Raw genomic sequence first — 27,464 nt, 5'->3', positions numbered from 1 at the left:
TTTGGAAATTGGGGATGATGAAAGTTTGGTGTTTGATTATTTGCTTCTGGGAGCTGACTTATCAAGAGCAGAAGGTTCATAGGAGTACACAGCATTAGGTCTATGTCAACATTTACTCCAGTCCTCTGGGGCCACTTGTCCACCCCCCTATGCACCCATCTAATTATTCCTAATCGTTTTTTGTGTACTCTCTTCATTTTTCAAGGTACTCAATTCTGTTAACGACAAATATGACAAATTTATCTCTGGTTTTCTGATTTAATACCTAATTACTTTTTTCTTAAGGCTTGACCAGAACTTCTAGAACATCATTAAATAAATGTTGTTATAGAAGGCAAACTTATTTGGTTCCTGATTATATTGGAAAGATTTTTGCTGTTTGCTGTTAGCTGTTGATTTGATATATTTTTAACTGTGTTAAGAAAATATCCCTCAATTCCTACTTTGTTTTCATTAGGACTGAACATTTAATTTTACCAAATGCCTTTTAGACATCAACAAATGTCTAAATCCCCATATTGATTGTTTTTCAGTTTGAGTTTGTTTAATTTTTTTGGACTTCTCATGTGCTGTGTCATTACATTTCCCAATAGTAAAACACATTCTTTCATTTCTGTAATAAAATTGATGCAGTTCCTGTATAGTATTTGATTCTGTATCTAAATTCAAAAGCAAAGTGACACTGGACTGTAGTTTCTCTCCTTAGTTTTTTTTTAAAACAGGTAATGCATACACATGGTCCAAAAATCAAAACTATATAAGATAATGTATCCTGAGAATTTTCACTCCTACCTCTGTTACCAATTATCACATTCTTTCATAGGTAATCATTTTTACCAGTCTGTTTGGATCCTCTCAATGTGCCTTTATGCAGATACAAGCAAATGAAAATATATATTCTTTGTTTCCCCTTTATTACACAAGAGATAGCATATTATAAATATTACAATGCAACATCTCTTTTTTCCCCCTGAACAAATATATCTTGGAAGTCCACCATATCAGGACATGGAGAGCTTACTCATTCTTTTTACAAAAGTGCATACTCTTCCTTTGTATATAACAGTTCATTTCACTCTCTCTCATCAGGGACATTGGTTCGTTTCAGTATTTTGAAACAATGCTGGAACATATAACATGGCACTTAAGGCATTGTGTGTATATGTAGGTATGTCTGAAAGATAAATATCAGAAGTGGGATTGCTGGGTGAAAGGTACATGTGCTTTCTATTTTGAAAGATCTTGTTCCCTGCAGGAGTTTTACCCTATTGCACACCCACCAGCAATAAGTAAAATGTTTTATATCTTCATTGGCTCACCAATGACTATTGTTTGACTTTTAAATTTTGCCATTCTTATAGGAAAAAGAGAGCATCTCTGTGTTTTAATTGGCCTTTCTTATTATGAATGAGATTGAGCATCTTTTCATATATTTAAGAGCTATTTGTCTGGTTTGTTTTGTGTTGGTTTTTTTGTTTGTTTGTTTTCAGTAAGCAGTCTGTTCATGTCTTTTATCCATTTCCCTATTGGCCTAGTTTTCTTCTAAATTTCTAGGAGGTTTTTGTTTTGTTTTTTTTTTATATGAGCTGCAAATAGATTTTCCCAGTTTGTTATTTGTCTTTTGACATGCATATGATCTCTATCTGTAGCTGAATTTATCCATCTTCTATATTGTGGCTTCTGGAATTTCAAGTCACAAAAAGAGTTTGGCTACACAAAGGCTTGAAAGGATTGTTCATATTTTCTTCTAGCATTTTCAATGTTTTATTGTTTTCATTTAAATACTTGATTTGAATTTTTCTTATTTTTCTTACTAATAGGATGTGTCTTTATTATTTTAATTATTGAAACCTTATGGTATTTTTAATGTCTGATAGGGCTAGTCCCTTCCATTGCTTTCTTTTTTCCCTTTTCTTGGTGATAATTGTTTTTGCACATAATTTTAAAAACAACCTAATTCCAGCAAATAGATCAACAAATACATTCTGCTTTAATTTTATTGAATCATATTAAATTTATAAATTAACTTCAGCATTGACATAGTCATAATGCTGAGTGTTTTATCTAAAAATATAGAATGTGTCCCGTTTGCTCTTATACCCGTCAGGAGGGTATTAGGTTAGGTGCCTCAGGAGGCGGCGTAAGAAATAAAGAGTCGAGTGAATCAGAAAAGAAAAGGAAAGGTTTATTGCATCCCCGGGAGACCCACAGACCCCAAAGACAGGACACATGGATTCACGCCAACAGAGAGGGGGGCACTTTTTTTATACTGCGGTTGGGTGAGGGGCGGGGACATGAGCTGAGGTATTCAGTTGAGGAAGTTTCAGTTGCACTGGGTCAGCAAGGTATTCAGGAAGGAGTCAGTATCTGTGTGGGGGTCATGTTGATTCAGGGAGAACTCAGTATCTGTGTCTGGTATGCTGATCTGTTAGAAATGCCAGGGAGGGTCCATTATCTCATCCCATGTCTGCATGTGTCCGATCCTGGGCTCTCTCCAACCTAACAGAGGGGTTTCAAATCTTCCTCATATGATTTTGGTATCATTTCTTGTTAAATATATTTCAAGATTTTATTTTAGTTTATTGTAATGTGGTTTCATTATATCTTCTGACTAGTTGTTAATTTTATATTTGAAGGATATATTGATTTTATTCTCAACTTAGTGAACTCTCTTTTTTTTTAATTAAATCTTTATTGTTCAGATTATTACATTTGTTCCTCTTTTTTTCCCCCCCCATAACTCCCCTACTCCCAGCTCCCGCCCCACCCTCCGCCCTCACTCCCCACCCACTGTCCTCATCCATAGGTGCACGATTTTTGTCCAGTCTCTTTCCCCAACTCCCACACCCCTTTCCCCCCCAAGAATAGTCAGTCCATTCCCTTTCTATGTCCCTGATTCTATTATGATCACCAGATTATTTATTCACTTGATTCTTAGATTCACTTGATTCTTAGATTCACTTGTTGATAGATGCATATTTGTTGTTCATAATTTGTATCTTTACCTTTTTTTTCTTCTTCCTCTTCTTAAAGGATACCTTTCAGCATTTCATATAATACTGGTTTGGTGGTGATGAACTCCTTTAGCTTTTCCTTATCTGTGAAGCTCTTTATCTGGCCTTCCGTTCTGAATGATAGCTTTGCTGGATAAAGTAATCTTGGTTGTAGGTTCTTGGTATTCATCACTTTGAATATTTCTTGCCATTCCCTTCTGGCCTGCAAAGTTTCTGTTGAGAAATCAGCTGACAGTCGTATGGGTATTCCCTTGTAGGTAACTGGGTTTCTTTCTCTTGCTGCTTTTAAGACTCTCTCTTTGTCTTTTGCTCTTGGCATTTTAATTATGATATGTCTTGGTGTGGTCCTCTTTGGATTCCTTTTGTTTGGGGTTCTCTGTGCTTCCTGGACCTGTAGGTCTATTTCTTTCACCAGGTGGGGGAAGTTTTCTGTCATTATTTCTTTAAATAGGTTTTCAATATCTTGCTCTCTCTCATCTTCTGGCACCCCTATAATTCTGATGTTGGTGCGCTTGAAGCTGTCCCAGAGGCTCCTTACACTATCTTCGTATTTTTGGATTCTTTTTTCATTTTGCTTTTCTGGTTGGGTGTTTTTTGCTTCTTCGCATTTCGAATCTTTGACTTGATTCTTGCGCTCCTCTGGTCTGCTGTTGGGTGTCTGTATAATATTCTTTATTTCAGTCAGTGTATGCTTAATTTCTAGTTGGTTCTTTATCACAACATCGAGGGTCTCATTAGATTTCTTGAGGATCTCACTACATTTATCGGCGGTCTCACCAGTCTTTTCGAGGGCCTTACTAAGTTTATCGGCAGCTTCTAGACAGTTCTTAAGAGACCTTAAAAGTGTGGTTCTGAACTCAATATCCTCCATTGACAGTTTTGTCCTGTTTGTCTCCGCATTTTTTATGCTTTCTTGGTACACCCCCTAGTGGTCTTTGTGGGCAGTCTTGTTGCCTTTAAGCCTTGATTGATGTCGGCAATACCGGGGGTGATTTGACCTCCAGGCTAACTGGCTATGAGAGTCCGCTGTGTCTGCAGTGGGAGGGCTTCTGTGCTGGATCTCTAGGGCGGTGCTAATCTAGCGTTTGTCTGATGCTATCCGGCAAATGGTTCTGTGCAGGGCTTGGGCGGGGCGGGTCCCCGGGGATCTACAGGGCTGGCGGAGCGAGTAGTTATGGCTGCTCTCAGTTCCTTTCCCAGGGGCTCTGCCTCTCAGAGTCCCAGCAATGGCTGCAAACCTCGGAGAGAAAGCTGCCTTCGAGTTCCGACCAAGCCAGACAGTCCCTCTTCTCCCGTTTGAGTCTTGGTCCCCAAAGACTCGCCCGGATCTGGAGCTCAGAGTCTGAAACTCCCTCCCGATTGAAAACAACAACCGCGCCCTCCGCCACCAGCCTGCTCCGCGCGCGCACTCTGCACCTGAGTATTTCACTTCAGCACTGCACCTCCTCTGAGTCTGGGTATGATATTCTCTTTCCTCCTAGTTGTAGAATTTCCACTCAGCCAGCCTTCCTGTGGTTCTGGATGATGTCTGTTCTGTCCTTTAGTTATATCTCTGAAGTGGTTGTTCGAGGGCAGCAATCTCCGGCGTTAACCTATGCTGCCATCTTGGTTTCTCCTCTCTCTTCTTGATATTAGTAATTTTTCAGTTGTTTTTTGTTTTCCCAGACACACAATCATATAATTTTTAAAGAAATTTGCCTCATCTTTTTCTATTTTCCTACAAATAATGTTTCGCCCTTTCATAACTGCTTTTATTAATAACTCCAGTACAATATTTATCGTAGAGTGGGGGGGGTGGGCTTACTGCTTTTGTTCCTGATTTTAACAGAAATTACTCCTCTGTTTCCTTTATGAAGGGGAAGTAAGTTTTCTCCATAAACAAGCTTAATCCACAACTATTCATATTTTATTAAGGTTGTTTATTTTTTAATTAAGAATTATAAATGTTGTTAATGGCCTTTTCAGCATTTGTGGAGATAATCACATGAGGTTTCTCCTCAGTTTTACTAGCATAATTATTCACATTAATATATTTCCTATTATTAAACCATCTTTACTTTTTAAAAAAATAAATTGCACTTGATTATATTTTTTTATTCTGCTGCTGCATACTGTTTGCTGATATTTTATTTAAAAGTCTTGGGGGACTGTGGGGTAGGGGCCGATGCAGGCCGAGGATTGAAGAACTTCTGGAAAGTGCTCTCGATGATTTCGATAAGGCCAGACCCTCCGCAGGACCCCCTCCTACCACCATGGCCCCTGATGCTTCAGGGCCCAGTGTCTCACCAGGAGACACTGCCAAAGATGCCCTCTTCGCCTCCCAAGAGCAGTTTTTCCAGGAACCATTAGACAGTGAGCTGGCTTCCCAAGCCCTTGCAGAGTTAGAAAAGGCAATGAAGGAGTTGGCTGAGGAAAAGCCCCACCTGGTGGAGCAGTTCCAAAAGCTCTCAGGCGGCTGGAAGAGTGAGTAGTGATGTAACTTCCCAACAAGAATTCACTTCTTGCTAAAGGAGACACGAAGTGGACTGGCCAAAAACGCCACTGATGCAGAACTCAGGCATGTCAGAAGAGGAGCTGGCCAAGGCCATGGAAGGGCTGGGCATGGAGGAAGGGGGTGGTGAAGGAAACATCCTCCCCATCATGCAGGGTATCCTGCAGAACCTACTGTCCAGGGAGGTGCTGTACCCATCACTGAAGGAGATCACAGAAAAGTATCCAGAATGGTTGCAGAGTCACCGGGAATCTCGACCTCCAGAACAGTTTGGAAAATATCAGGAACAGTGCAGTGTCATGGGCAAGATGTGTGAGCAGTTTGAAGGAGAGACAGACCCCCACAGGCAGTGAGGCCTCTCAGAAGGCTCGTTCTGAGACGGTGCTGGACCTGATGCAGCAGCTACAGGATTTGGGCCCTCCTCCAAAAGCACTGGCTGGGGAGATGCCTCCTGGCCTCAACTTTGACCTGGATGCCCTCAATCTGTCAGGCCCACCAGGTGCCGATGGCAAACAGTGTCTGATCATGTGAAACACAACACGTTTCCTCCCTGATTGCCAGCCATGGGTTAGTCTGGAGAACCACCGGGAGCTGAGGCAGAAGTGCTGTCGTGGGAGTGGCCTGCCCGCTGCCCTGTCATCCCACCCAAGATGGTGCCATACCAACTGAGGCTTTCCCCCTGACTTTCTAGGAGTAAGATCTGTTCTGCAGGCCATTTCTGTGAGCCCTTTTGATGTGGTTCCTGCTGCTAGCAAAGGCCCAGCTACCTACCAGGTGAAGGAAGGCATCCCTTGTTCTATTGGCCACACTGATGTTCACCCCTGTACCCAGGGTCTTTGTGCCTTGTCTCCACTCCCCTTTCTTGATCCTGGAGAGCAGGGACAGAATCTTGTACTCTTATTTCAGTAGTTCTCTTGGGCAGGGCCTTTGGAAATGAATGAGGAGAAACTTAGCCTGGGCTGGAACTATAGGTCTGTCACCACGCCCTCTTGCCTTCAGGCAGACCTTTCTGAATTCCCTGAAGGGAAAGGAAGCAGAGCTTTTTGCCTCTATTCACAGTGGGGTTGAAAAAGAAGCCCTGGGATTCTCCTCTCTCAGGTGCTGAGTCCTGAACTCCCTTTTTCTTTCTACCATGCGAGGTGGTCAGGGTGAACCAGTCTTTGACCTTCCTTTGCCTCTCCTTCTATCTCCCCTCTTTCAAAAATACCTGTTTATCTCAACCCTTCCCTGAGCCCAAACTGTGACAAAGAAGGGCCCATCCTGTTTCCCCTCATCTAGTCCATCTACCATTCTCACTGGCCCCTCCTCTCTCCTTGGCAAACACATGTTTGTAATGTCAGGTCTCGGGAATGAATGATTGTTCTTCCCCAGATACATTCTGGCTTATTTGAAACAACTCCTCTGAGTCCTGTCCCTTGATTCGGGAAGTGGTTTGGGAAGGGGTGGAGTGCAGGCTGAGTCCTTTTTCCAGACTAATAAATATTTAAGTTAGGAGAAAAAAAATAAAAATCTTGACCAATGTTTATAAATGAGATTAGTCTCTGGGGGTTTTGTGCAGTATTTTCAGATTTTTGTAATTAACGTTGTACTGACTTAATGAAAATATTTTTTTCCTTTCCTGCAGTTTGCTTTGCTGTTCATTTCCTGACTTTTTGCCTTAGTGTATTTGCATTCTTTCTGTTTTTACCGATATAATCATTTATGACTGCAAATGTTCCCTGAGCATTCATTCATTCCTATATCCCCTCTGGTTTGCTATGTAATGTTCTCATTATTGTTTCCTAGAAAGTTTGCAATTGCATATTGTGCTTTGTATTGAATAGTTTAGAGGAGTTATTGTTGTTGGTTTTTTCCCCCCAAGTAAAGAATTTTCTGTTTTGTTATGCTAGTACTCATTTTTATTTCCTTGTAATTAAAATTTGTTATATGCTGGCTTTAGTTTTTGGAATATTTTGAGAATTGTGTGTGTGTGTGTGTAGCTGGAGAGTAAAATATTGTACATGTTCTAAAAGAATGTATGTTCAGTACTTTTAGGGTACAAAGTTCAGTTGAAATCTATAAAAAATAGCTTATTTGTTAGGTCTTTTTACCCTATTTTTTTGGAATCTCCTTTTTCTGTCTCAGATTGAGAAAGGAGAATTAAAGTATAATTATTGAGTTTCCATTTCATCTATAATTTCAGCTTTGTAAATGTGTTTGCTATGTTATTTGGATCATAGATATTTATAACTACTTCATCTTTTCTTATTCCTAATTTTAATATTTTTGTTTTTTCTTCATGTTTAGAATATAACAAACTTTGCCTATTACATTTTCAAAAAAAAACAGCCCTTGAATTTACACATTAATCCCATAATTTTTTGTTCCTTAATTTTTTAAATGTTTGTATATTCATTTTATATTGCTGCCATAAGAAATCAACCACACGCCCAGTGGTTTATAATAAAACAAATACATTATCTCCGTTTTTGTAGGTCAAAGGTCTGGGAGGACCAGGCTGGCTTCTCTCCGAGGAGCGCACAGGCTGAAACGGACATGTCAGCAGGGCCGTGTTCCTTTCGGGAAGGCTCTGGGGATGAGCCCTCTTCTAGGCTCATTCATAAGTGTTTGGCCCAATTCCATTTCTGGAAGTTGCAGGTCTGAGGTCCTCGCTGGCTCTCAGCTGGGGACTGATCTTCCTCCAGCTACCTGCCTACCTTCTGATGTTTTCAATGTCATCTCTCTCCAGCAATAGCAGATCAAATTCATCTCACACTTCAAATCTCTGACTCCAAGTAGAAAACGATATCTGCTTTTAAGGGGCTCAGGTGGTTAGATTGGGCCACTTAGAGAAGACAGTATAGTCTCCCCATTTCAAGGTCTGCAACCTTAACCACAGCTGCAATCCCCTTTGGCCATCTGACATGACATAGTCACAGGGCCACAGAGAGGGCATGGATGTCTTTGTGCGGCATTCTGCCTTCCACAGTTTGTCAGCTTCTTCCTCCTGCTTTCCTTTGGTTAGGTTTATTTTCCTCCTCTTAATTTTGTGGACTGAACGATTCGTTTATATAGCTTCATTCTGCCTTGTATAATTATGGAAACCTTAAATACCACAAATTTACCTCTATAGATGTTCTGTGTCCTTTTGATATGTAATGTTCTCATTATTCTTTCCTAAATTACAATTGCAGGGTTGATTTATTCTTTGACACTTGTGTTGGTCCTGTGAGAAGTAAATACCATTAAGGAACTACATGTGCAAGAGATTTATTGAGAGGGGAAAAAACTGAAGGGAAATGGGGAGGGAGCAGGAGGAGATGGAGATAGATATCAGACTGTAATACAGGTCCAACTTCTGTGAAAAAGACGGGGAAGGAAGGCCTTTAATACAGTTCCTCATGTTGTGGTGACCCCCAACCATAAAATTATTTTGTTGCTACCTCATAACTGTAATTTTGCTACTGTAATGAATCATAATGTAAATATCTGATATGCAGGATGTATTTTCATTGTTACAAATTGAACATAATTAAAGCATAGTGATTAATCACAAAAACAATATGTAATTATATATGTGTTTTCTGATGGCCTTAGGCGACCCCTGTGAAAGGGTTGTTCGACCCCCAAAGGGGTCGCGACCCACAGGTTGAGAACCACTGCCTTAGACTGAAACCCCATGTTAACGAAGTTTCATCAGGTTCCTTGAGCCAGTCACTGATCAAAGGAATACTACTCAGGCATTGGCTGGAGCGGCCAGTGGGAAGCGTACATAGTGATGAGTTTCAGGCTCAGCAGTCAAGGTCATTGGCCAATTATGCTCCTTGTAATAGGAGATCCAAGAGGCACATTTTCATGTGAAACACTGGAATTTAACAACATAACTAAGTGGGGGGTTTTATTCAGATGATCAGAATGTTTTTCTTTTTACTTATTCAGTTCTAGTTTCAGTGCAGTATAGTTAAAGTTAATGTCTGCTTTTCTTCTTTTGGAATAATTTGAAAGTTTCTTTATAGCCACATGTGCTTGGTTATTGCTAATGTTCAGTCAGCACTGGGAAAGAATAAATGTTTGCAAGTCAGATTGGTATGTAAATCTACTAAATAAACTTTTTGTTTTTCATATCTTTTTATGTCCTTATTTATATTGTACTTATTTGACCAGTAAAGAGTCAAGAAAAGTCATTTAAGATCACTAGTATATCATTTGTTAGTTTATCCTTGTAATTCTTCAACTGCTAGTGTTTAGTTCAAAGTGTAAGGTAAATATAGGTTCAAAACTTTATTTTTCACTGTGGATTCTACTTTTAATCTATAAAAGTGACCATCTTTGTTGATTTAACATATTTTGCCTTGAATCATATTTTATCTAACAATATTGCCTGGCCTGCTTTCTTTTTCTTTGCTTTTGCCAGGCATGCACTTGCATATTATTTTTACTGTTAAAGCAATCCTGCCTTTTAGTGTGCCTCCTATCAAAAGCCTGTTTTAAATGTGTCTCCTATAAATAGCCATCCATGTGCTATTGGTTTCCCACTCAACATTTATCTCTTCCAACCCTCCCATAGCTCCCCCCTTTCTCTTCTGAGAGAACTCTGATTTGTTAAGTGGCTACTCTCCTCCAGGTGACCCTCTGTTGCAGGAGCGAAGTCTGTGTGGCCAAAGCCAATCATGGAGCTTCATTCCCCTTAGCAGTGATTCTTTCAGGCATGATTATGTCTAGATTTTCCAATCCAATCTTTTTACCTAAAGGAATGTCCTCAATGTTTCTGACATAGTAGAAGGCACTCCCATCCTAGCTGTATGTGCCCTACAGTCATTTCACTTGGGATTCACTTGTGCTCATGTCAGAATCCCTCCGGGAAATTCCTGAGGCCTCATCTTAGGCCACTCGTGTGTTTTTCTCAGACCCTGATTGTACATTTAAACACGTATTCAATAAGTATTTTGTGAATATTTACCGTTGGCCATCCAATGTGCACTGAGGATATAGTGGTGGTAGAGGGCATAGTGGTTTGCATTGTAACTGGGAAGACAAAGTAAAGAAATAATCAAATTAACAAATAGCTAGCCAGTGTGCGTCAGTGGTTGAGCACCAACACAGGAACCAAGAGGCCACCAGTTCGATTCCCAGTCAGGGCACATGCTCAGTTTGCAAGTTACGATCCCTAGTAGGGGGCTACTGATCAATGATGTTTCTCTATACATACCCTTCTCCCTTCCTCTCTCTCTCTAAAAATCAATGAAAACATTATTTTAAAAAAGCAACAAATAGCTAAACAAACTGTCAATAGTATGCTTCTGTGTATCATAGGCATCCTATTATCAAAAAAATATTAAAAGACAGCAGAATGAATACTCCACTTTTCTTTCCCTGGAGATGGTTCTATAATTATTGAATCATTTCCTTTGAAAAAAATCATTTTCAAATGAAAATGTGTTTTAGACTCAAGTCTGCTTCCTGGCTCCTTTAGGAATGAAGTATGATTACTGTAAGGGCTAGTGGTTTTGCTCACACACACAAAAAGTTCCTTTTTGTACTTTCATTAGGTAATGCAGCTCTTAGGAAAGATAGAGACTTCCAATTCTGAACAAACCTCAAATTTAAAGATGGTCCAAGGGGATTATCGCCTTGAAATGAACCTTTTGGAGTTCAAGTAAGTAAATGGAAGATATTTAATTCTGTTAAATGCATTCTAAAGTGTTTTGCCTAATGAAAGCATTGGCATTAAATAAAAACCTATCCCAAAACATAAACCTGGTCTAGAAATAAAGCAAAGAAACTGATACAGAGAATATCTCACTAAAGTAGCTTATGCAATATTCATAATAAAAGAAAAAAATATTAATTTCATCATTCTCTTTGTTTGCATCATATCTCAACTGAATTAATATACTCACTTGGATCTTTCCCATAGAGGAATTTTAACTTATCATCAATTGTGTATTAAAATGCCTCAACATAAAGTACTATTGAATAGACATCAATTGCACACGATTATCAATTAATTTTTAAAACAACTTTGATTACAAAAGCTTTTTAAAGATACTTTTCTAAGATATTTTTCTAAGACCTTCGACTTGCTCCTTTACATTATCCCTTTTGAAGGCCGGTCTCTACCCCATCTTAAATTGAGTTTTTGCCGTATATAATGGAGAAAGCAGTAAAGGAGACAAGAACCCACAAATATTCACATTTCTGGCCTCCTTATCCTCAAATCTTTGCTTGTTTAAATGGCCACATTTCCTGGGACTCTGGTGCAGACAAAGGAGCATTCTAGTCACTTGGCTGATGCTGCCTTGCAGCCCCTCCTACCCTTGTTCTTTTTCTTGTCTCTCTCACGTCACTTGGATTTAATGCCTTGACCAAATCTGGTATTCTAATAATACTCAGCTTTCTCCATTTTCCCGCCCCATCTCTACCATCTTTCAAGAAATCTAAGTGCCACTGACTATAGATGTACCATATATTTTTGCACCTCTGTGACATGAAGCTAACAATTAAACCATAGTACACCTAACTTTAAGACACCTCCCAATTTAGAGATGTTAAATTGGGAAATGTGTCCTAGGAACAGTACTCATAACTAAAGCTCAGAGAAGAAAATGTCTTGAATAAAGAGAAAACACCCACTTTATTCAGACTCCAAAAAAGCATATTATGTTCTTAAGACCTAGCACAATGATAATGCTCAATAAATATCTGTGTGGTGCTTCATCTAATTCATTTAGCTGTGAATTAAGATAGAGAAAAATGACCAAAGAAAAGGAAACTATTTCTAGAAGTACAGTTTATGAACTGATTTTACTGGGGGAGAATGGGACTTACAATCTGAAATGGAAGACTGGCTTAAAGAGATGAAGTGTATTAACAACTAGGAAAGAGGGGGAAAGGCAATGTTTAGGATCTAGGGCTAACTGCTGTGCGGGTGATGCTGTGTACTTTTTCTGTCTTTAGTCTTGTTGGAAATTGGCTTATAGACAAATAATCTAAGTAGTTAAATCTGAATGTAGGCAGTTTTTGTAATAGCATAAATTTGAATCTCTCACTTGAAATAATGAAGTTTTAAAATTTCATTAGTATTACTGTAGGTTATAGTAAGTTTATAAACCAGATTTTTCCCCAGCAAATATCTATGAGTTCTAATGAGTCAATTACACAATTGACTCTTTTTTATTTAAACTTTTCCCATCATTTTTAAATTAAAAAGTAACCCCATTCAACCCAGTAATCCCACTTCTGGGAATATATACCAAGAAACCAGAAACACCAATCAGAAAGGACATATGCACCAATATGTTCATAGTAGCACAATTTACATTAGCTAAGATTTTCAAACAGCCTAAGTGCCCATCAGCAGATGAGTGGATTAAAAAACTGTGGTACATCTACACGATGGAATACTACGCTGCTGTAAGAAAGAAGGGACTCTTACCATCTGCAACAGCATGGATGGACCTGGAGAGCACTATGCTAAATGAAATAAGCCAGTCAGAGGAAGAGAAATATCACATATCTCACTCATATGTGGGATATAATGAATAACATAAACTGATGAACAAAAATAGATCCAGAGACAAAGAAACACTGAACAGATCATCCAACCTCAGAGAGAAGGCAGGGGAGGAGGATGGGGTGGTAAGAGATCAACCAAATGACTTGTATGTATACATATTAGCATAAGAAATGGACACGAACACTGGTGGGGGCTTGTCCTGGGGGATGGGAGTGGGGGGGGGGAGTGTCAATCGGGGGGAAAAAGAGACATATGTAATACTTTAAACCAGGGGTCCTCAAACTACGGCCTCCGGACCACATGCAAATACAAATATTGTATTTGTTCCCGTTTTGTTTTTTTACTTCAAAATAAGATGTGTGCAGTGTGCATAGGAATTTGTTCATAGTTGTTTTTTTTTAAACTATAGTCCGGCCCTCCAACAGTCTGAGGGACAGTGAACTAGCCCCCTGTTTAAAAAGTTTGAGGACCCCTGCTTTAAACAATAAACAAGTAATATGCATTCATTATAACAAACACAATGAAACAAAAATAAAATAAAAATTCACCATTTCAGCTTCTTAATGTAATCAATGCTAACACACCTTCTTCCTTTTTAATATAAATACAAGATGTCCCAAGAAATGTATACACACTTTGAATAATTATTCATTCCAATGGGTTAAATCTGAAAAGAAAGAAGCATCAATTGAGCTATCATCTGTTAAGTGTATATACACTTTTTGGGACACCCTGTATATAACAGAAAGAGGATGTTTTGTGTGTATTTATATTTATGTATAACATGTATATTATATGTATATAAATTACTCATATATAGAGAGAAAACATGGAGTTTTTTGTTTGTTTTTAAATATATTTTTATTGATTTGCAAAGGAAGGGAGAGGGAGAGATAGCAACATCAATGATGAGAGAGAATCATTGATCAGCTGCCTCCTGCAGGCCCCCTACTGGGGATTGAGCCTGAAACCTGGGCATGTGCCCTGACCTGGAATCAGTTCATAGGTCAACGCTCAACCACTAAACCACACTAGCCAGGCGAAAGTATGTTTTTTTAAAAAAATTAATTCTATACACATTACTCAATAATTTACTCTCTTCCAGTACAGCTTGGATATCTCTCTAGATCAATGAATACTATTTTTCAAAGCTGCATAATATTTTAACTTACAGATATGCCATAATTCAATCATTTATTTTATTGATAGATTTTTTTCAATTTATGGTTACCATAAACAAACAGAAAATTATCATGTATATATATCCTAAGATAACCTTAGATATAGGTGCTTTTGTTTCTACAGGCAAGATTCCCAGATCAAAGATATTATTTATCAATTTTTATAAAAATGTACCAATTCATACTCCCACCAGCAGAGTGTGAGCAGATCATTCTCAACATTCTTACCAACACTGGAATTTCTCTCTTTTTAATATTTGCCAATTAAAGAATAGAAAATAGCATCTTCTGTTTCATTTGCATTCTCTTCACCATTTGAATTTTCTTTGTGAATTACCCATTCTTATCATTTGTCAAATTTTGTATTGTGGTTATCATTTTTAAATCAATTTATAGGGTTCATTTACATCAGGGATATTCACCTTTAACCAAGGTATATATTGCAAATGCATTTTCCTCAACGAGAATGTAAGACAGAGATAGGCCTCTTTTTTATTTTTTTTCAATCAGAGCACTTGTCAAATCAAAGTAGATGGTGCATAAAATTTGTTTTTCTTTTTTTAATGTGTTTCTGATCAAAGAGATTAAAAGCATTTTAATAACATTGAAGGGTAAATTTAATTTTCCCATTTAGAAAATTTAATAACAAATTCAAGTTTAATGGTCAACTAAATATATTTTATATTGAATTTAGGTCACAGTATTGTCTAAGGGTTTGCTAGTGAATTCCTGGGACTTTGGCACTGATCACTAGACCTAACAAAGGTGACACACAGGCTCTGTAATTCAAACCCTGCATTGAGCCTCTTTTCTTCCAGAAGGGTCTTAGATGGTCAGCTAAGTAATGACCTAAGCCAACAGCTTGGTGCTTATAAGGCAGGGTTATGTGTCCGCAAGGAGCAGAAACCGAAGTAACCGCTTGAGCTAAAGCTGACCCTAGCTTAGAGCTTATAGAGCAAGTCGGGGCCCTCATGAAACACAGCTGTCTCTTAGTGCAGGTTTGGCAGAGGCGGCACCTACCAGTCACTCGTCTACATGGCTCCTACTGCTGATGCTGTCTAGGTGATAGTGATTTATAAGAAAATAAATAGTATTTGACTGTAGAATCTCAGAGGGAAGGCAGGGGTGGGTGGGTGGGAAGAGATCAACCAAAGAACTTGTATGCATACTAATATGTGCATAACCCATGGACACAGATAACAGTGTGGTGAAGGCCTGGGGCAGGGATGCAGGCGAGGGCTAGAAAGGGTCAATGGGGGGAAAGGGGGACATCTGTAATACTTTCAACAATAAAGATAATTTTTAAAAAAGAAACAGTATTTGGTCAATGAAACAAATGCATAGACTTGAATTTTATTGTACAATTTTGAAAATGCTAACAAACTACAAGGCAAGGACTTGTCTCATTCATCTTTGTATCCTCAGCACAAATAGAAGCCAATGAATGAATGAACGAATTAACGAATGAATGAATGAATCGTTTTGAGCACCTATAATATGTGTTTTGGAATATCCAAAAGACATAATCATAGCCACATACAATTGGGGAGAAAATGCATAGTAACAAGCTAAATACAGGTAAAACAAAAGCTAAGATAATGTTAAATGAAATATATCAGCAGACAGAAATGTTCACCCAACTCTGTAGAGTGGGTCCCACCCCATTTCAAAGATGATGAGGAAACTTATAATTAAAGAGATTAAGAAATTTACCCAGCCATGCAGCTAGAACAGCATCTGATGACAAATTTCAGGTTAATTTTGTTAAACTTTGATGCTTCCATCTCATGATTCCCCTTATTAGTAAACTAATCCTGTATGAAACTTTAGGGAAATAAAAGATCACATCTGCTTTGAACCAGAAAGGTATGACTTTGTGAACATACTGGGACTTAAACTCAAGTACAATTTGGAATAATTACCAGGAAACAAGTCTGCTATCAGAGCGGAGTTGGACTTACTTTTTAATTACTGTTACTAATCAGAAATCACAGAATATTAATAAGAAATTACTTTAAGGTGCATAAGTATACACTTAGCAGAAAAATTGCTTCTGGAAATTAATTCCTTGCTTCTGACATGTCCTCATTTGTGTATGCCAACCATACTGGAGTGGTCACTAGGAGGTTTGCTCCAAGCCTCACACTCTGCCCTCATTCATTCACTCTCCACACAGCTCTGCCCTGGGCTCTGCAGTGCCTATGGATCCCATTACATTTTCTTTTACTCTTTTGTAACTTCCTCCTTATAATTACCTTTGGTGTGTATTTTAACCTGTATAAAAATTAAGGGGGGAAAAAAAACCACACACCTAGCCAACATTATCCTAGTGAGGTTTCTGACCATAATTTAAAAATCGGACTTTTGTGTTTTGAGAATACAGAAAAAGCTGTCTGTCTATCTAAATATCTATCTATACATACATACATCTATCCACCTATCTATCTATGTATGTCTACATCTAGTAGAAATATCCCCGTAACCACTGGAATAGAGGCCTTGGGAACTAAAATGTGAAAACCAAGATAATTCATCTTGTTGACTTTAACTGTAAGTTCTACAATTACAGAATAGTCATTTCCACATGGTAAATCATGTCCGTTATGTTAGGGAAAAGTCTAAGGAAAGAACAAGAGTTACATAAACTTTTATCCTTTTTGTCTTTCAAGGAGAATGCTATTTATATAATGCTTTCATAAACTACCGACAGAGTCTGACTTCTGATTGTTACCAGGAAAATGAGTCTCCAATCGCAGGCCAAACCTTGTAATGAAAGGATCATAAGTAATGATTCATTCTTTATGGCTTTATTTAAATTTCAGAATTTCAGTTACTGACATGCCCTTCCAGAGATATTACTTGGGCACATTGGTTTTCAGAGGGATTTTAATATTGTATCTGTGATGAGAGTAAATGCTTTCATTTTATTTTCACACTAAAGGTGAGCAGTGACGGCTGAATTCTCAATTGTAAAGCTACCTCTGGGTTATCTGAGGATTTAACAATCCCTCCTTAACCATCACTATTAATATTTCCAACAGAAACAGGGAAGGAAAGATGAAAATCAAAGATTAGATCTTTAAATAGCTTGGCAAGTCTATGATTTATTTGTGAACAGCCCTAATAAAAGGTATTGAATGAGGAAAAAATTACTCATTTGTTCATTTATTTAGCAACTCTTTATGAGAACTTTCTATACTCTAGCCATTGTTCACAGCCATGAACAAAGTAAAATTCTTGCCCTCATGGAACTTAGTTTGGTTCTAAGGCAGCCGTGGGCAAACTACGGCCTGTGGGCCGGATCTGGCCCGTTTGAAATGAATAAAACTATTGAAATAAAAGACCGTACCCTTTTATGTAATGATGTTTACTTTGAATTTATATTAGTTCACACAAACACTCCATCCATGCTTTTGTTCTGGCCCTCCAGTCCAGTTTAAGAACCCACTGTGGCCCTCGAGTCAAAAAGTTTGCCCACCCCTGTTCTAAGGTGTCCTTTTCAGGAGAGCTAGAGAGGCATATACATGCAGTATATGTCCAGCATGTTTTAAGCAATTTTCATTGATAAATATCACACACTAAATTATCTGTGTAAATTTTTTCTTAAAGCAACTATTATTTCAAGCCACAGTAATATGAATATTTCCAATATCAACATGCATTATTCCTACCCATCTGATATTTTGCCTAGTCTAAAAGGGAATTTGAAACTGACATCTCACCAAGAGCAAGTCACATGCAGAAAACACATACAGGACCCACTCACCAGTCCCCATCCCTCATCCCACCTCTTCTCAGTCCTGTATTTCCTAGTCATTCCAGTTGTGGCTCCCTTTTCTGCTCACACCCTCAGCCACCTACAGTGGCTTTTCAAATTGATGATATATGATTCCAACCCTTTTACCACTTCCATTTTTTTTTTAAATCCTCCATTCTCTGTTATTTAATATCCCTATGGCACATCACCCGGATGCCAGCAGTCCCTTCTTGCACCTTTGCCTATTTCTTCTGTGTGTGCCCCCCATGAGTAACTCAGCACCTCTTCAAGCCCTCCCTTTCCCTGCCCCAAAAGAATCCACTCACAGAGACCCATGGGTGGCAATGGGCACTTTACTGATGATTTCACCCCAGACAGAAAAGACAACCAAGGAACACTATGCTTCCCCAAAGTCCTTTGAGGCTCTGCTCCTTCTCCCTTCCCCCTTCCTACCTCAGCCTTTTCTCTGCTCATTTAAACAATGCAGGTCCTGTCTGGCCCAGCTCCTCTCCCAGCCTCCTGGTGGCCTGGGTAGAGCCGCGGTTCCCTAGCCAATGTGCCCACAGCTAAGACTGTTTCCCACACTTTCTAATAAATTTTAAATAAAAAATTACATTTAATGACATGTGAAGAGAATAAGACATTTCTATTTCAGCATATGTAAAGTTAGATGGACTACAAGCATGCTCCTTTGTTTGTTTCTTGTTTATAAATAAGCCATGCTGATCTGTGTCATCCGTGGCTGCTTTCTGGCTGCAATGGCAGCAGCAAGAGCTCAGTGGTTGCAAAAGAGACCGACCCCAAAGCCTAAGCTATTTACTGTGACCCTTTACAGAAGCTGGCAAGCCCTACTCCCAGCCCAGGTGCCTCAGCCAAGTATTGCTTCCAGACACACGCATGGCCCAGGGCTCCGGGAGGAACCTGCCTGGTGGCACGGGTTTCCGTGTCCTGTGTTTTAGGGCACATGGAGGGTATTGGCAGCAGCCGGGCTGAACAGGCGCTCAGCCAGGATCCACAGTGTGCTCCCTCGGCCGCACATCACCCCTAAGTACTTGCTACACACATTGGCCCTCATCATCTGAAAACACACACACACACACACACACACACACACGCACACACACAAAAGAAAACAACCTACAGATTTTCTTCAACACTAAAGTGTACTTACTAAAATATAACACAATTCTTCCCTTAGACTGAACTCACTTGCAAATAATCTGTACGAGGAAGTTGAGAAAAATCAAAAAAGGACAGAAAGCCAGCTCATCAAATACGACAAGGACCAGCTGGGCCACATGAACTCGTGTCTGAAGCTCCTGCAGGAGAAACAGGTAAGGAGCCCTTCTGCCCGGGGCGCTGCCTGGTCAGCACCACCAGGGTGACCCCAGGCCCAGGCGCTCGCCTGAGTGTCAGTACTGCTCTGTGGGGCCCCAGGCTAGGAATCCAGACGCCTGTCTTCCCTCCTGTTTGCTGTTCCCCAGGTCTGCTCAGAAAGTGCTCTACCGCTAGTCAAGGGACCAAAAGACGGTGTAAAAACCCAGATTCCGGGTCCCAACCCAGAGCCCAGGCGTCAGACAGGCCTTGCAAGGCCGCCCCGCCAGCGCCCTGGCGATGCTTAGACACAACGAAGCCTGAGACCTTGTCCTGAGACCAGCCGTTTCCCCTCTCCCGAGAGCCTGAGCCGAGGGAAGGTTTTCCGAACTCCTTTTCCAGCTCAGACCTTGTGCAGACCACCCGCCCCCCCGCCCCCCTGGCTGTGGGGGGAGGAGGCTGCAGTCTGGGGGACACCATCGCAGGGCTCCCTTCTCCCGCTCCCGCCAGCGGGGTGTCCACGCTGCTGCGCCCGCAGGAGAGCAGCGCAGGCCACCAGGGTCCTCGGTGGCTGCCAGTCTGGCAAGCCTTTCAAATCAGGTGTTTCTGGAACTGGGGTAGAAGGGCTTTAGCCATGCGCGGCCACGCCTGCAGCCCGGTGGGCCCGCAGTTGTCCTACCTGAGTCAGGCAGATGCCTCCACCAGTCCCACGGCAGTGGGTGGCCACAGGATCACCTGCAGGCAGAAGCTCTGGACTCCACCTTCCTGAGGCAGGAGAACCAAAGGGGCCAAGCCAGTCAGTCCAGCCCGTTCCTGCTCCCACATTCCCTCGGGGCAGAGGGAGGAGCAGAGAAGCTAATTAGCATCACCTGGAGCTCTCTTCCCCTGGATCCGTTGGGGCTCCATCGGAGACCAAGTAAACCAGAATGTGGGGGTAGGTGTGGCCCAGGTGATTCTAATGGACAGCGGGTGGAGAATCGCTGATCTAGCTGAAGGCTGTCTGCGGGAGAAGTGATGCTCAGGCATAAGGCCTCTAACATTTAGGAGCAGGTCCCAGGAGCGTGTCAAGCAGAATCTAAAATGCCTTCCTTTAACACTAGACTGAAATTCCAAATCCTCCAGGCATCTCAGCAAGGCCACAGCTCTTTCTCTCCTTTTCCTCCATAATGTAGGGAATTGCAGAAACTACAAAGGATCCAGGCCAGACAAAGGGATGAACTCTCATACTTGGGAACATAGTTTTAGATACAAGGGAACTGTTTGAATGTTCATGTTTAACATGGAAAAGTGATATTGTTAAAAACATTCTCTAAGCTGAACTACAAAGCCGCAAAGATTTTCTTGTTTGCAGTTTTATCATGTGTTATCTTTTCTAGGAAAACTCTGAAAATAAAATGGGAGAAAAATTACTGCAGCTTTCAAGCAAATTAGAGAATTTCATTAACACACACACACAGGATGCAGCACTAAGCAAAGTTAAGCACATAGAAAATAAACTGTGTAAAAAGATGAGCCAACTGGAAAAGCACATCTGGGATGAATTAGAGAAAATGCAGAGTGAATGTCAATCAGGTGAGTGGTACCTTTGATTAAGAACAACCACCCTTTCCTAGCCAACCCCTCAGTTTTCTATGTTGCGCTAATGGCTGGCAACTGATCGTGTCATTAGTGACATCCTTTTGTATTTAACCCAACTTTCTAAATATGCCATAGAGTGTCAACATCTCATGGGAAGGTATATAAGTTGCGGGGGGTTTTTTGTTTGTTTTGTTTTGTTTCTCTCTCTGAGATCAGAGACTCATAGAATTGTTGGACCTGGAAGGTCCTTGGGGATCATCAAGACATGGCTTGTGGGTGTATCAGAAAACAAGGAGCCTAAATCCAATGCCCCGCCTTGAACTTGCAGGTAATAAGCCTGGACAGATGTCAGGCCGGAGCCCTGACATTTAGACATAAGAAAAAAGATACATTAACAGTGTCTGGAATAATGGCTGTCTTTCTTCTTAAGGAGGCAGCAGTGTCAAACTGAGCTAACTTCAAAGAGGATTAATTTGAAAGGCTCATCTAATTTGTCAAAGCCCAGGACGTGGATAGGTGCTGTGGAGCAGCCATCTGCCTCCAGCCACAATTCTGAGGGAATTACCAGGATCCAGAAGTTTCCTTTCATTAGAGAAAGCCCCACTCATTTTCTGTCCTCTAGATCTCAGAATAGTGTATGTCAAGTCTACCTAATTTTGATCCTGTATAGAGGTGCCTTGAAGGTATCATAGAAAACCATCATGGTCTCATTCAGGCAGATGTGGCTGGCATATAAGTGAAATTCTTTGCCTGGAAATCTGACCCTCACCACCTCTACCCCCAACTCCCACTGCCAAATCAGAATAATGAATTATCTGGCCAGAAATCATGTCCCAAACATACCTGACCCTTCTTTAGGGCCTTGCTTCCTACTTCACTACCAGAGGTTTAATTTTATTCATTCCAGTAGTACAACCACAGCATGAGGCCAAGAGGGGTTTGCAATCTCTGCATGTTATTAAGTGGGAGTTTAGAAAACAGGGACTCTGAATTAATGGTTTGCTCCTTTATGCCTTTAATAAAAATGTGTTGAGAAATGATTATGTGAAAGGCTCCGGTGAATAAGAAATGGGCTATACCCAAGAAGCTTGATATCTGGTAGGTAATGACCATGAAAAATTAGACTTTAATGAGAGCTACAAAGTGCTGGGGGAGGGGAGTGTGCAGCGGCCGGTGGCCACTCTTTAGGTCCCTCAAACAAGTTGATGTTAGAGAAAGTTTAAAATCTCATCTGAGATTTCAAAAGTCTTTACCTTCAATTTGGTAACAAGAATAAAAAAAAAGATCATCCAAATCTCTTGTCAAAGTGTACAGAAAAAAAGCTATTTTAAAGTTCTCTCTTGAAATATAGAATCATTTCATTCTGCAATATATTTGGGGGGAAGAAAAGAAAGGAATTGAATTAAAATTCCACAATGAAGCAGATACAAGTTGAAACACTATTGCTAATGCATCTTCATGACATACAAGAAACGGTTACACATTTTTAGACTGGTCTTAATAAAATGTAATGTGCTTTGAATTAAAAGATGATAATTTATGGACTGCTGATTAACAACTTCTGTGAAAAACAAACGTTCCAATGCATTGTTCAAGTATACTCATATCTTCTTTCAGGTTTTAAATCAATTCATGACTCTCTCACCTCCCTCCAACAAATACAGAAAACAAAGATGGATTTAGAGATACATAAAGTACAGAAAGACCTAAAGAAATTACACCGTAAGATAGTTGATTTCCAGGAAGTATGAAACTTTCCAGTCTTCTTTTTCACCAGCCAATGGAGTGGTTTGTTGGTAAAAAGCTGAGAAGAAGAAAGTTAATATCTGAGATGTTTATTGCTTCCTCTGTCTCTGTATTTCTTACCACCTTTTTAAAGGAGATGACTGTATTAAAAAATCCAATAAAGCAAAGAAGTTTTCTGAGGTTTTCATTAATTTATTAATTAAAAACTTAATGAATTTTTTACATACATGCATTTTTATTTACCTACAAATAAAAAAGAGCAATCTACATAATGTAACTGAGTGAAGTAGGGCAGGTGTAATACATTAAAGAATGGCAAGAACTGTGGCAAATTGGAGACCACTCGCCCTGTCTAGAAAGGATAGCCACCATGCAGTTCCTTGTCATTATTAGCATATATATAATCCATTATTGCCCCAGATTTCATTTTTCAAGAGAAACCAGAAATCTGGGTTTTATCGACGTGGGCGCCCTGTCTAGAGCAGTGGTTCTCAGCCTTGGCTGCACATTAGAATCACCTGGCAATCTTTTTAAAATCCTGATTTCTGGGCCCCATCCTCTGGAAATTCTGTTTCTTTGTTATGGGGTGAGGCCACAACATTAGTAACAAAGAAACAGAATTTCCGGAGGATGAGACCCAGAAATCAGGATTTTAAAAAGATTCCAGGGTGATTCTGATGTGCAGCCAAGGCTGAGAACCACTGGTCTAGAGAGGCACCAGGCCTCTCTGAGCGTGAGAATCCTAGTCAGGATGTTCCAGGATAATTTGCTATACGCAGGTGCAAAAGCAAGGACCCGGCAAGCTATGCCCTGCGCAAGCGTGCCTTTCTGCATTTGGCACAAAGCTTCTTTTATTTGCGCTTGTTTTGAGCTTGTCTATAAGTTGCCACTGACCAGCCTGTTGTTGGTTGCTTTGTTTGTAATGAAGCATGTCCCATTTGCCTGCTTGTACCCGCACGTTCTTTCCGTTTCCCACACCCAGAAGAGTCAAGTCCCTGGCTGAGGAGCTTGCCCCTGACAACATGGAACCGCTCCCTTTATAAGCATTAACAACAGTTGGCCCTCCACATCCATGGGTTTTGCATTGGTGGATTCAACTGAACTATGGGTGGAAAATAGCCCCCCAAAAAAGAAATTTCCCAAAATGTTCCAAAAGAGCAAAACTTGAATGTTCCATGCACCAATCACTATGCTGAATCCATGAGAATAAAGTAATGTGTAGGCATACCCTACTGTAGTCTATATGCAAATATAGGTTATATGCAAATACTACACCATTGTATTTAAGGGACTTGAGTATCCTTGAATTTTAGTAACCTCAGGGCTGGGGGGCTAGAAGGGTGGTCCTGGATCCAACCCTCCCTTCCCACCCCGAGGGTACTGAGGGATAATTATAGTTCCTAAACTAGGAGGGAATGTCTGTGGGTAGATACAGTCCATGGGCTGTCAGTTGCAACGTCTGACCCAGAGATTTTTGTTTTCTAGCAATCCCCGTATTTGTAGCAGGTAATATTGATTCATTTTACTCAATATGTATCAGAATTATGAGCAACTAAGAGCTAACTCATTCAAAAAAAAAATAGAATACAACAATTTCCATGAATGACATCCATCATGATTTAATCTAGGTGCTATATTTAAAAGCACTTCAAAAACACTAATTAGTTTCCTACAAAATTGAGTCATGTATAACTTCTAGATATGTTAAATGTAGAGCCTGGTATTAGACAGTAAAATCGATAACAATAAAATTGACTGTTCATGTTCTGCACTATTCTCTAGAGCAGTGATGGCGAACCTATGACAGGCGTGTCAGAGGTGACACGCGAACTCATTTTTTTTGGTTGATTTTCCTTTGTTAAGTGGCATTAAATATATAAAATAAATATCAAAAATATAAGTCTTTGTTTTACTATGGTTGCAAATATCAAAAAATTTCTATATGTGACACGGCACCAGAGTTAAGTTAGGGTTTTTCAAAATGCTGACACGCTGAGCTCAAAAGGTTCGCCATCACTGCTCTAGAACAAGGAATAATTTCTAACCTCAAAGTTTTTCATAACCTTGGCAAGGGGACCTCTGCTTGCAGATATATGGGCACATAATGGGTGTAATGGGAACACCTGGAAGAGCCATTTGGCATAAACATGGGGAATTAGGCAGATTCCCCAAGAAAGGGATCTAAATGGAAAGCTCTAATGTATACGTAGGCATTAGCCCAGGGAAAGGGGCTAGATATTGGTAGATGTGGGGGCTCAGATGGAGCAGCCTGAGCAAAAACCTGGAGACCAAGACAACGGCACACAGGAAGATAGGGTGTCCGCAAAACTGTATACACACCCTTGGAATATAATAAAGGTAGTGTTTATTAAAATACTTTTCATTTTCAAAATTGAGCTATCAGCTGTTACAGTGTGTATGCAACGTTGGGGGATACCCTGTAAGGGTCAGAGGGTAAAGTGTGTGTGGTGAAGGTTGGGGAAGAGGAATGGGAGAAGTAAACAGTGAAAGAGAAGGCTGTGGCGTTGGAGGTGGGGGTGGGGTGTCTATCACAACAGGCCTTATAACTCATGTTGAAGAACGTGGACCTTTTTCTTCAGAGCCCAGACTAGGCTCTAAAGGATTTCCAATAGGAGGATGAAGGCAGATTTGCATTTTAGAGAGCTCTCTCTGGTTGTAATGTGAAGAGTAAATTACAGACACTGGGAGAAGCAAATCTGGTGGGGAAGGAGGGAGGTGATACAGGAGGAAGAGGATAATGAGCTCAGTTTTCAACTAATTGACTTTGAAGGACCTATGGGATGTCTAAGTGGATATGTCTAGTGGTGAGTGAGAGATAAACACCAGGAGCATGAGAGAAATATTTGAACTGAGGATTTAGCACAGAAATGCTCGTTGGGTTATGGGTGAGGAAGGGATGTTCTGGGGTTGGGTGAAGGAAGGGGACATGAAGACTTCAGTGAACAACCGAGACTCGGGGAGAACTCTGGGAACACCAAGCACTGAAAGGACAGGCCGAAAAGGAACCCTGAAGCCCCTAGATGAGCATGTGGAGGCCGCACTGAAGAGGGAGCAGCGGCGTTTGAGGGTGTCAGTCTTCTGTGGGAGTTTCTGCTACCTGATGAGGCCAACAATCGACCAGTGATACTTTAAAACCTCCTGACCCTGTAAACTGGAAAAGTTGGGTAAACCACACAACTCAGCGGGCAATGGTTGTAATACCTTCCTGAGTGCCTTTCCAAGCCATAAAACAAGTGCATCTCCTCCCATAAAGAGAGGGTAGCGAGCCCTCCCGGGAGAAGCAGGACCATTGCCAGGAAAAATATTAGGTGGTTTTGGCCACTACCCAGCTTGGCATCTCCCTCCCCAGGAGAGTCGAGTCACACACATTTGTGGTCAAGGTCTGTTATTTCAGATCTTTCCCTGAATACGCAGTTATGAAATTTTCTAACTCCATGGACTAAATTTCCATAACACCCCCTCCATCCTTGGCAGAGTTCTGCGACTTCATTTTCAGAAGGTATTTACATAAGATAAATGGTGTGAGTAAAAATTGATGTGCGCAGCAGTATGTCACAAACCAGGTTTTCTTTTACAGTCCAGTAGACAAACTGAGAAAACAGAAAAATAAACTAAACTTCTGTGCTTGGAAGTTTTGAAAGAGACTTGAGGTATGAAAGACTTGAATTTAAAACCAGGGCCACCCAGTCACTATCTGTGACTTTGATATGTTCTTTAACTTCAGAGTCTTAGTTTCCTCATCTTAAAATGGGGGAGGGGAGGCGGTGCCCTGGTCGGGTGACTTAGTTGGTTAGAGCATCATCCCATACCCCAAAAGGTTGTGGGTTTGATTCCCAGTCGGGACACATACCTAGGTTATGGGTTTGACCCCTGGTTGGGTCGAATGCAGGAGGCAGTTGATGTTTCTCTCTCACATCAGTGTTTCTCTCTCTTTCCCCTCCCCCCTTCCTCTCTCTCTAAAATCAATAATAAATAAAAAAAATCCTTGGGTGAGGATTTAAAAAATGTGGGGATAAAAATACCTACCTTGTACATTATTGGGAGAATTTAGAAAACATTTGTTGAGCTATTTCTGAGCATTGGATGAACTCATTTAATACTCCAGACAGATGTTAGAGACAGACATTAGGTAACCATGCAGGGTTTCACTGCTGGTCGGAGATGGAGCCAGGATTTGGATTTAGCAATTCAGAGAACTACTCTTGCTGGTGAACATTCTGCTATATTGTTTCTCAAAATACGTGCACAGCATCTAATGCAGTGTCTGATACCTAGTAGCTATTGCTCTTGATAAATTGTACTGATTAATAATCTATAATAATAAAAGCATAATATGCAAATCGACCAAACAGCTGAACAGTGGAACAACCGTCCGCACATCCTTCTGGACAACCTTCTGGACAAAGCCAGGGCTGTGAGGGCTGAGGTAGCCAGGGCTGTGAAGGCCTACTTTTGCACAAATTTCGTGCATAGGGCCTCTAGTAATAAATAAAGCTTTTGAGTTTTATGGGAAAGACAAGTTCCATGATACTCTTTGTCCAACTCTGATTAAGATCAGTATCTACAAACATTTGAGTTCAAAAGGTCCTTTTACTATATATGAGAAGAAATACCTTGGCTTGCAATAATTCTAGGAGTGGAGCAAAGCAGAAAGTGCAAAATACAGATTTCTCCTGGAACAAAATTAAAATGAGGAAATATCCTTCTACTTTAAAAGCACTTCTTCCTATTGTCTCTGAGAAGGGAGGCTAACAGCCGATGAAACATTATGGTCATTGACTGGAGATGGGCAAGGTGCTGATGTCAGGTAAAAACCATCAGTATCCAACTCCCAGCTGCCTCTCCGAGAGTAATGCACTCCGTTCAC

General features: G+C 40.4%; 1 protein-coding gene and 1 pseudogene across 1 annotated transcript in view; both read left to right on the top strand.

Moving 5' to 3' along the window:
• Positions 1–22,655, top strand: part of FAM81B (family with sequence similarity 81 member B) — a gene marked incomplete at its 5' end in the record, with an annotated part of 57,303 nt that extends 34,648 nt beyond the window's left edge. Inside the window, 4 exons of the mRNA XM_059691855.1 lie at positions 11,034–11,140; positions 19,137–19,272; positions 20,629–20,824; positions 22,448–22,655. Of these exons, the coding sequence (XP_059547838.1) occupies positions 11,034–11,140; positions 19,137–19,272; positions 20,629–20,824; positions 22,448–22,581 (573 nt within the window). The remainder of the gene's footprint in view (positions 1–11,033; positions 11,141–19,136; positions 19,273–20,628; positions 20,825–22,447) is intronic.
• LOC132232500 (peroxisomal biogenesis factor 19-like) lies at positions 1,138–6,621 on the top strand (annotated as a pseudogene).
• Positions 22,656–27,464: the final 4,809 nt, after the last annotated feature.

Source organism: Myotis daubentonii, chromosome 4, assembly GCF_963259705.1.
Source record: "Myotis daubentonii chromosome 4, mMyoDau2.1, whole genome shotgun sequence".
NCBI classification, from domain to species: domain Eukaryota; kingdom Metazoa; phylum Chordata; class Mammalia; order Chiroptera; family Vespertilionidae; genus Myotis; species Myotis daubentonii.
This window is presented reverse-complemented; position numbering and strand designations above follow the sequence as displayed.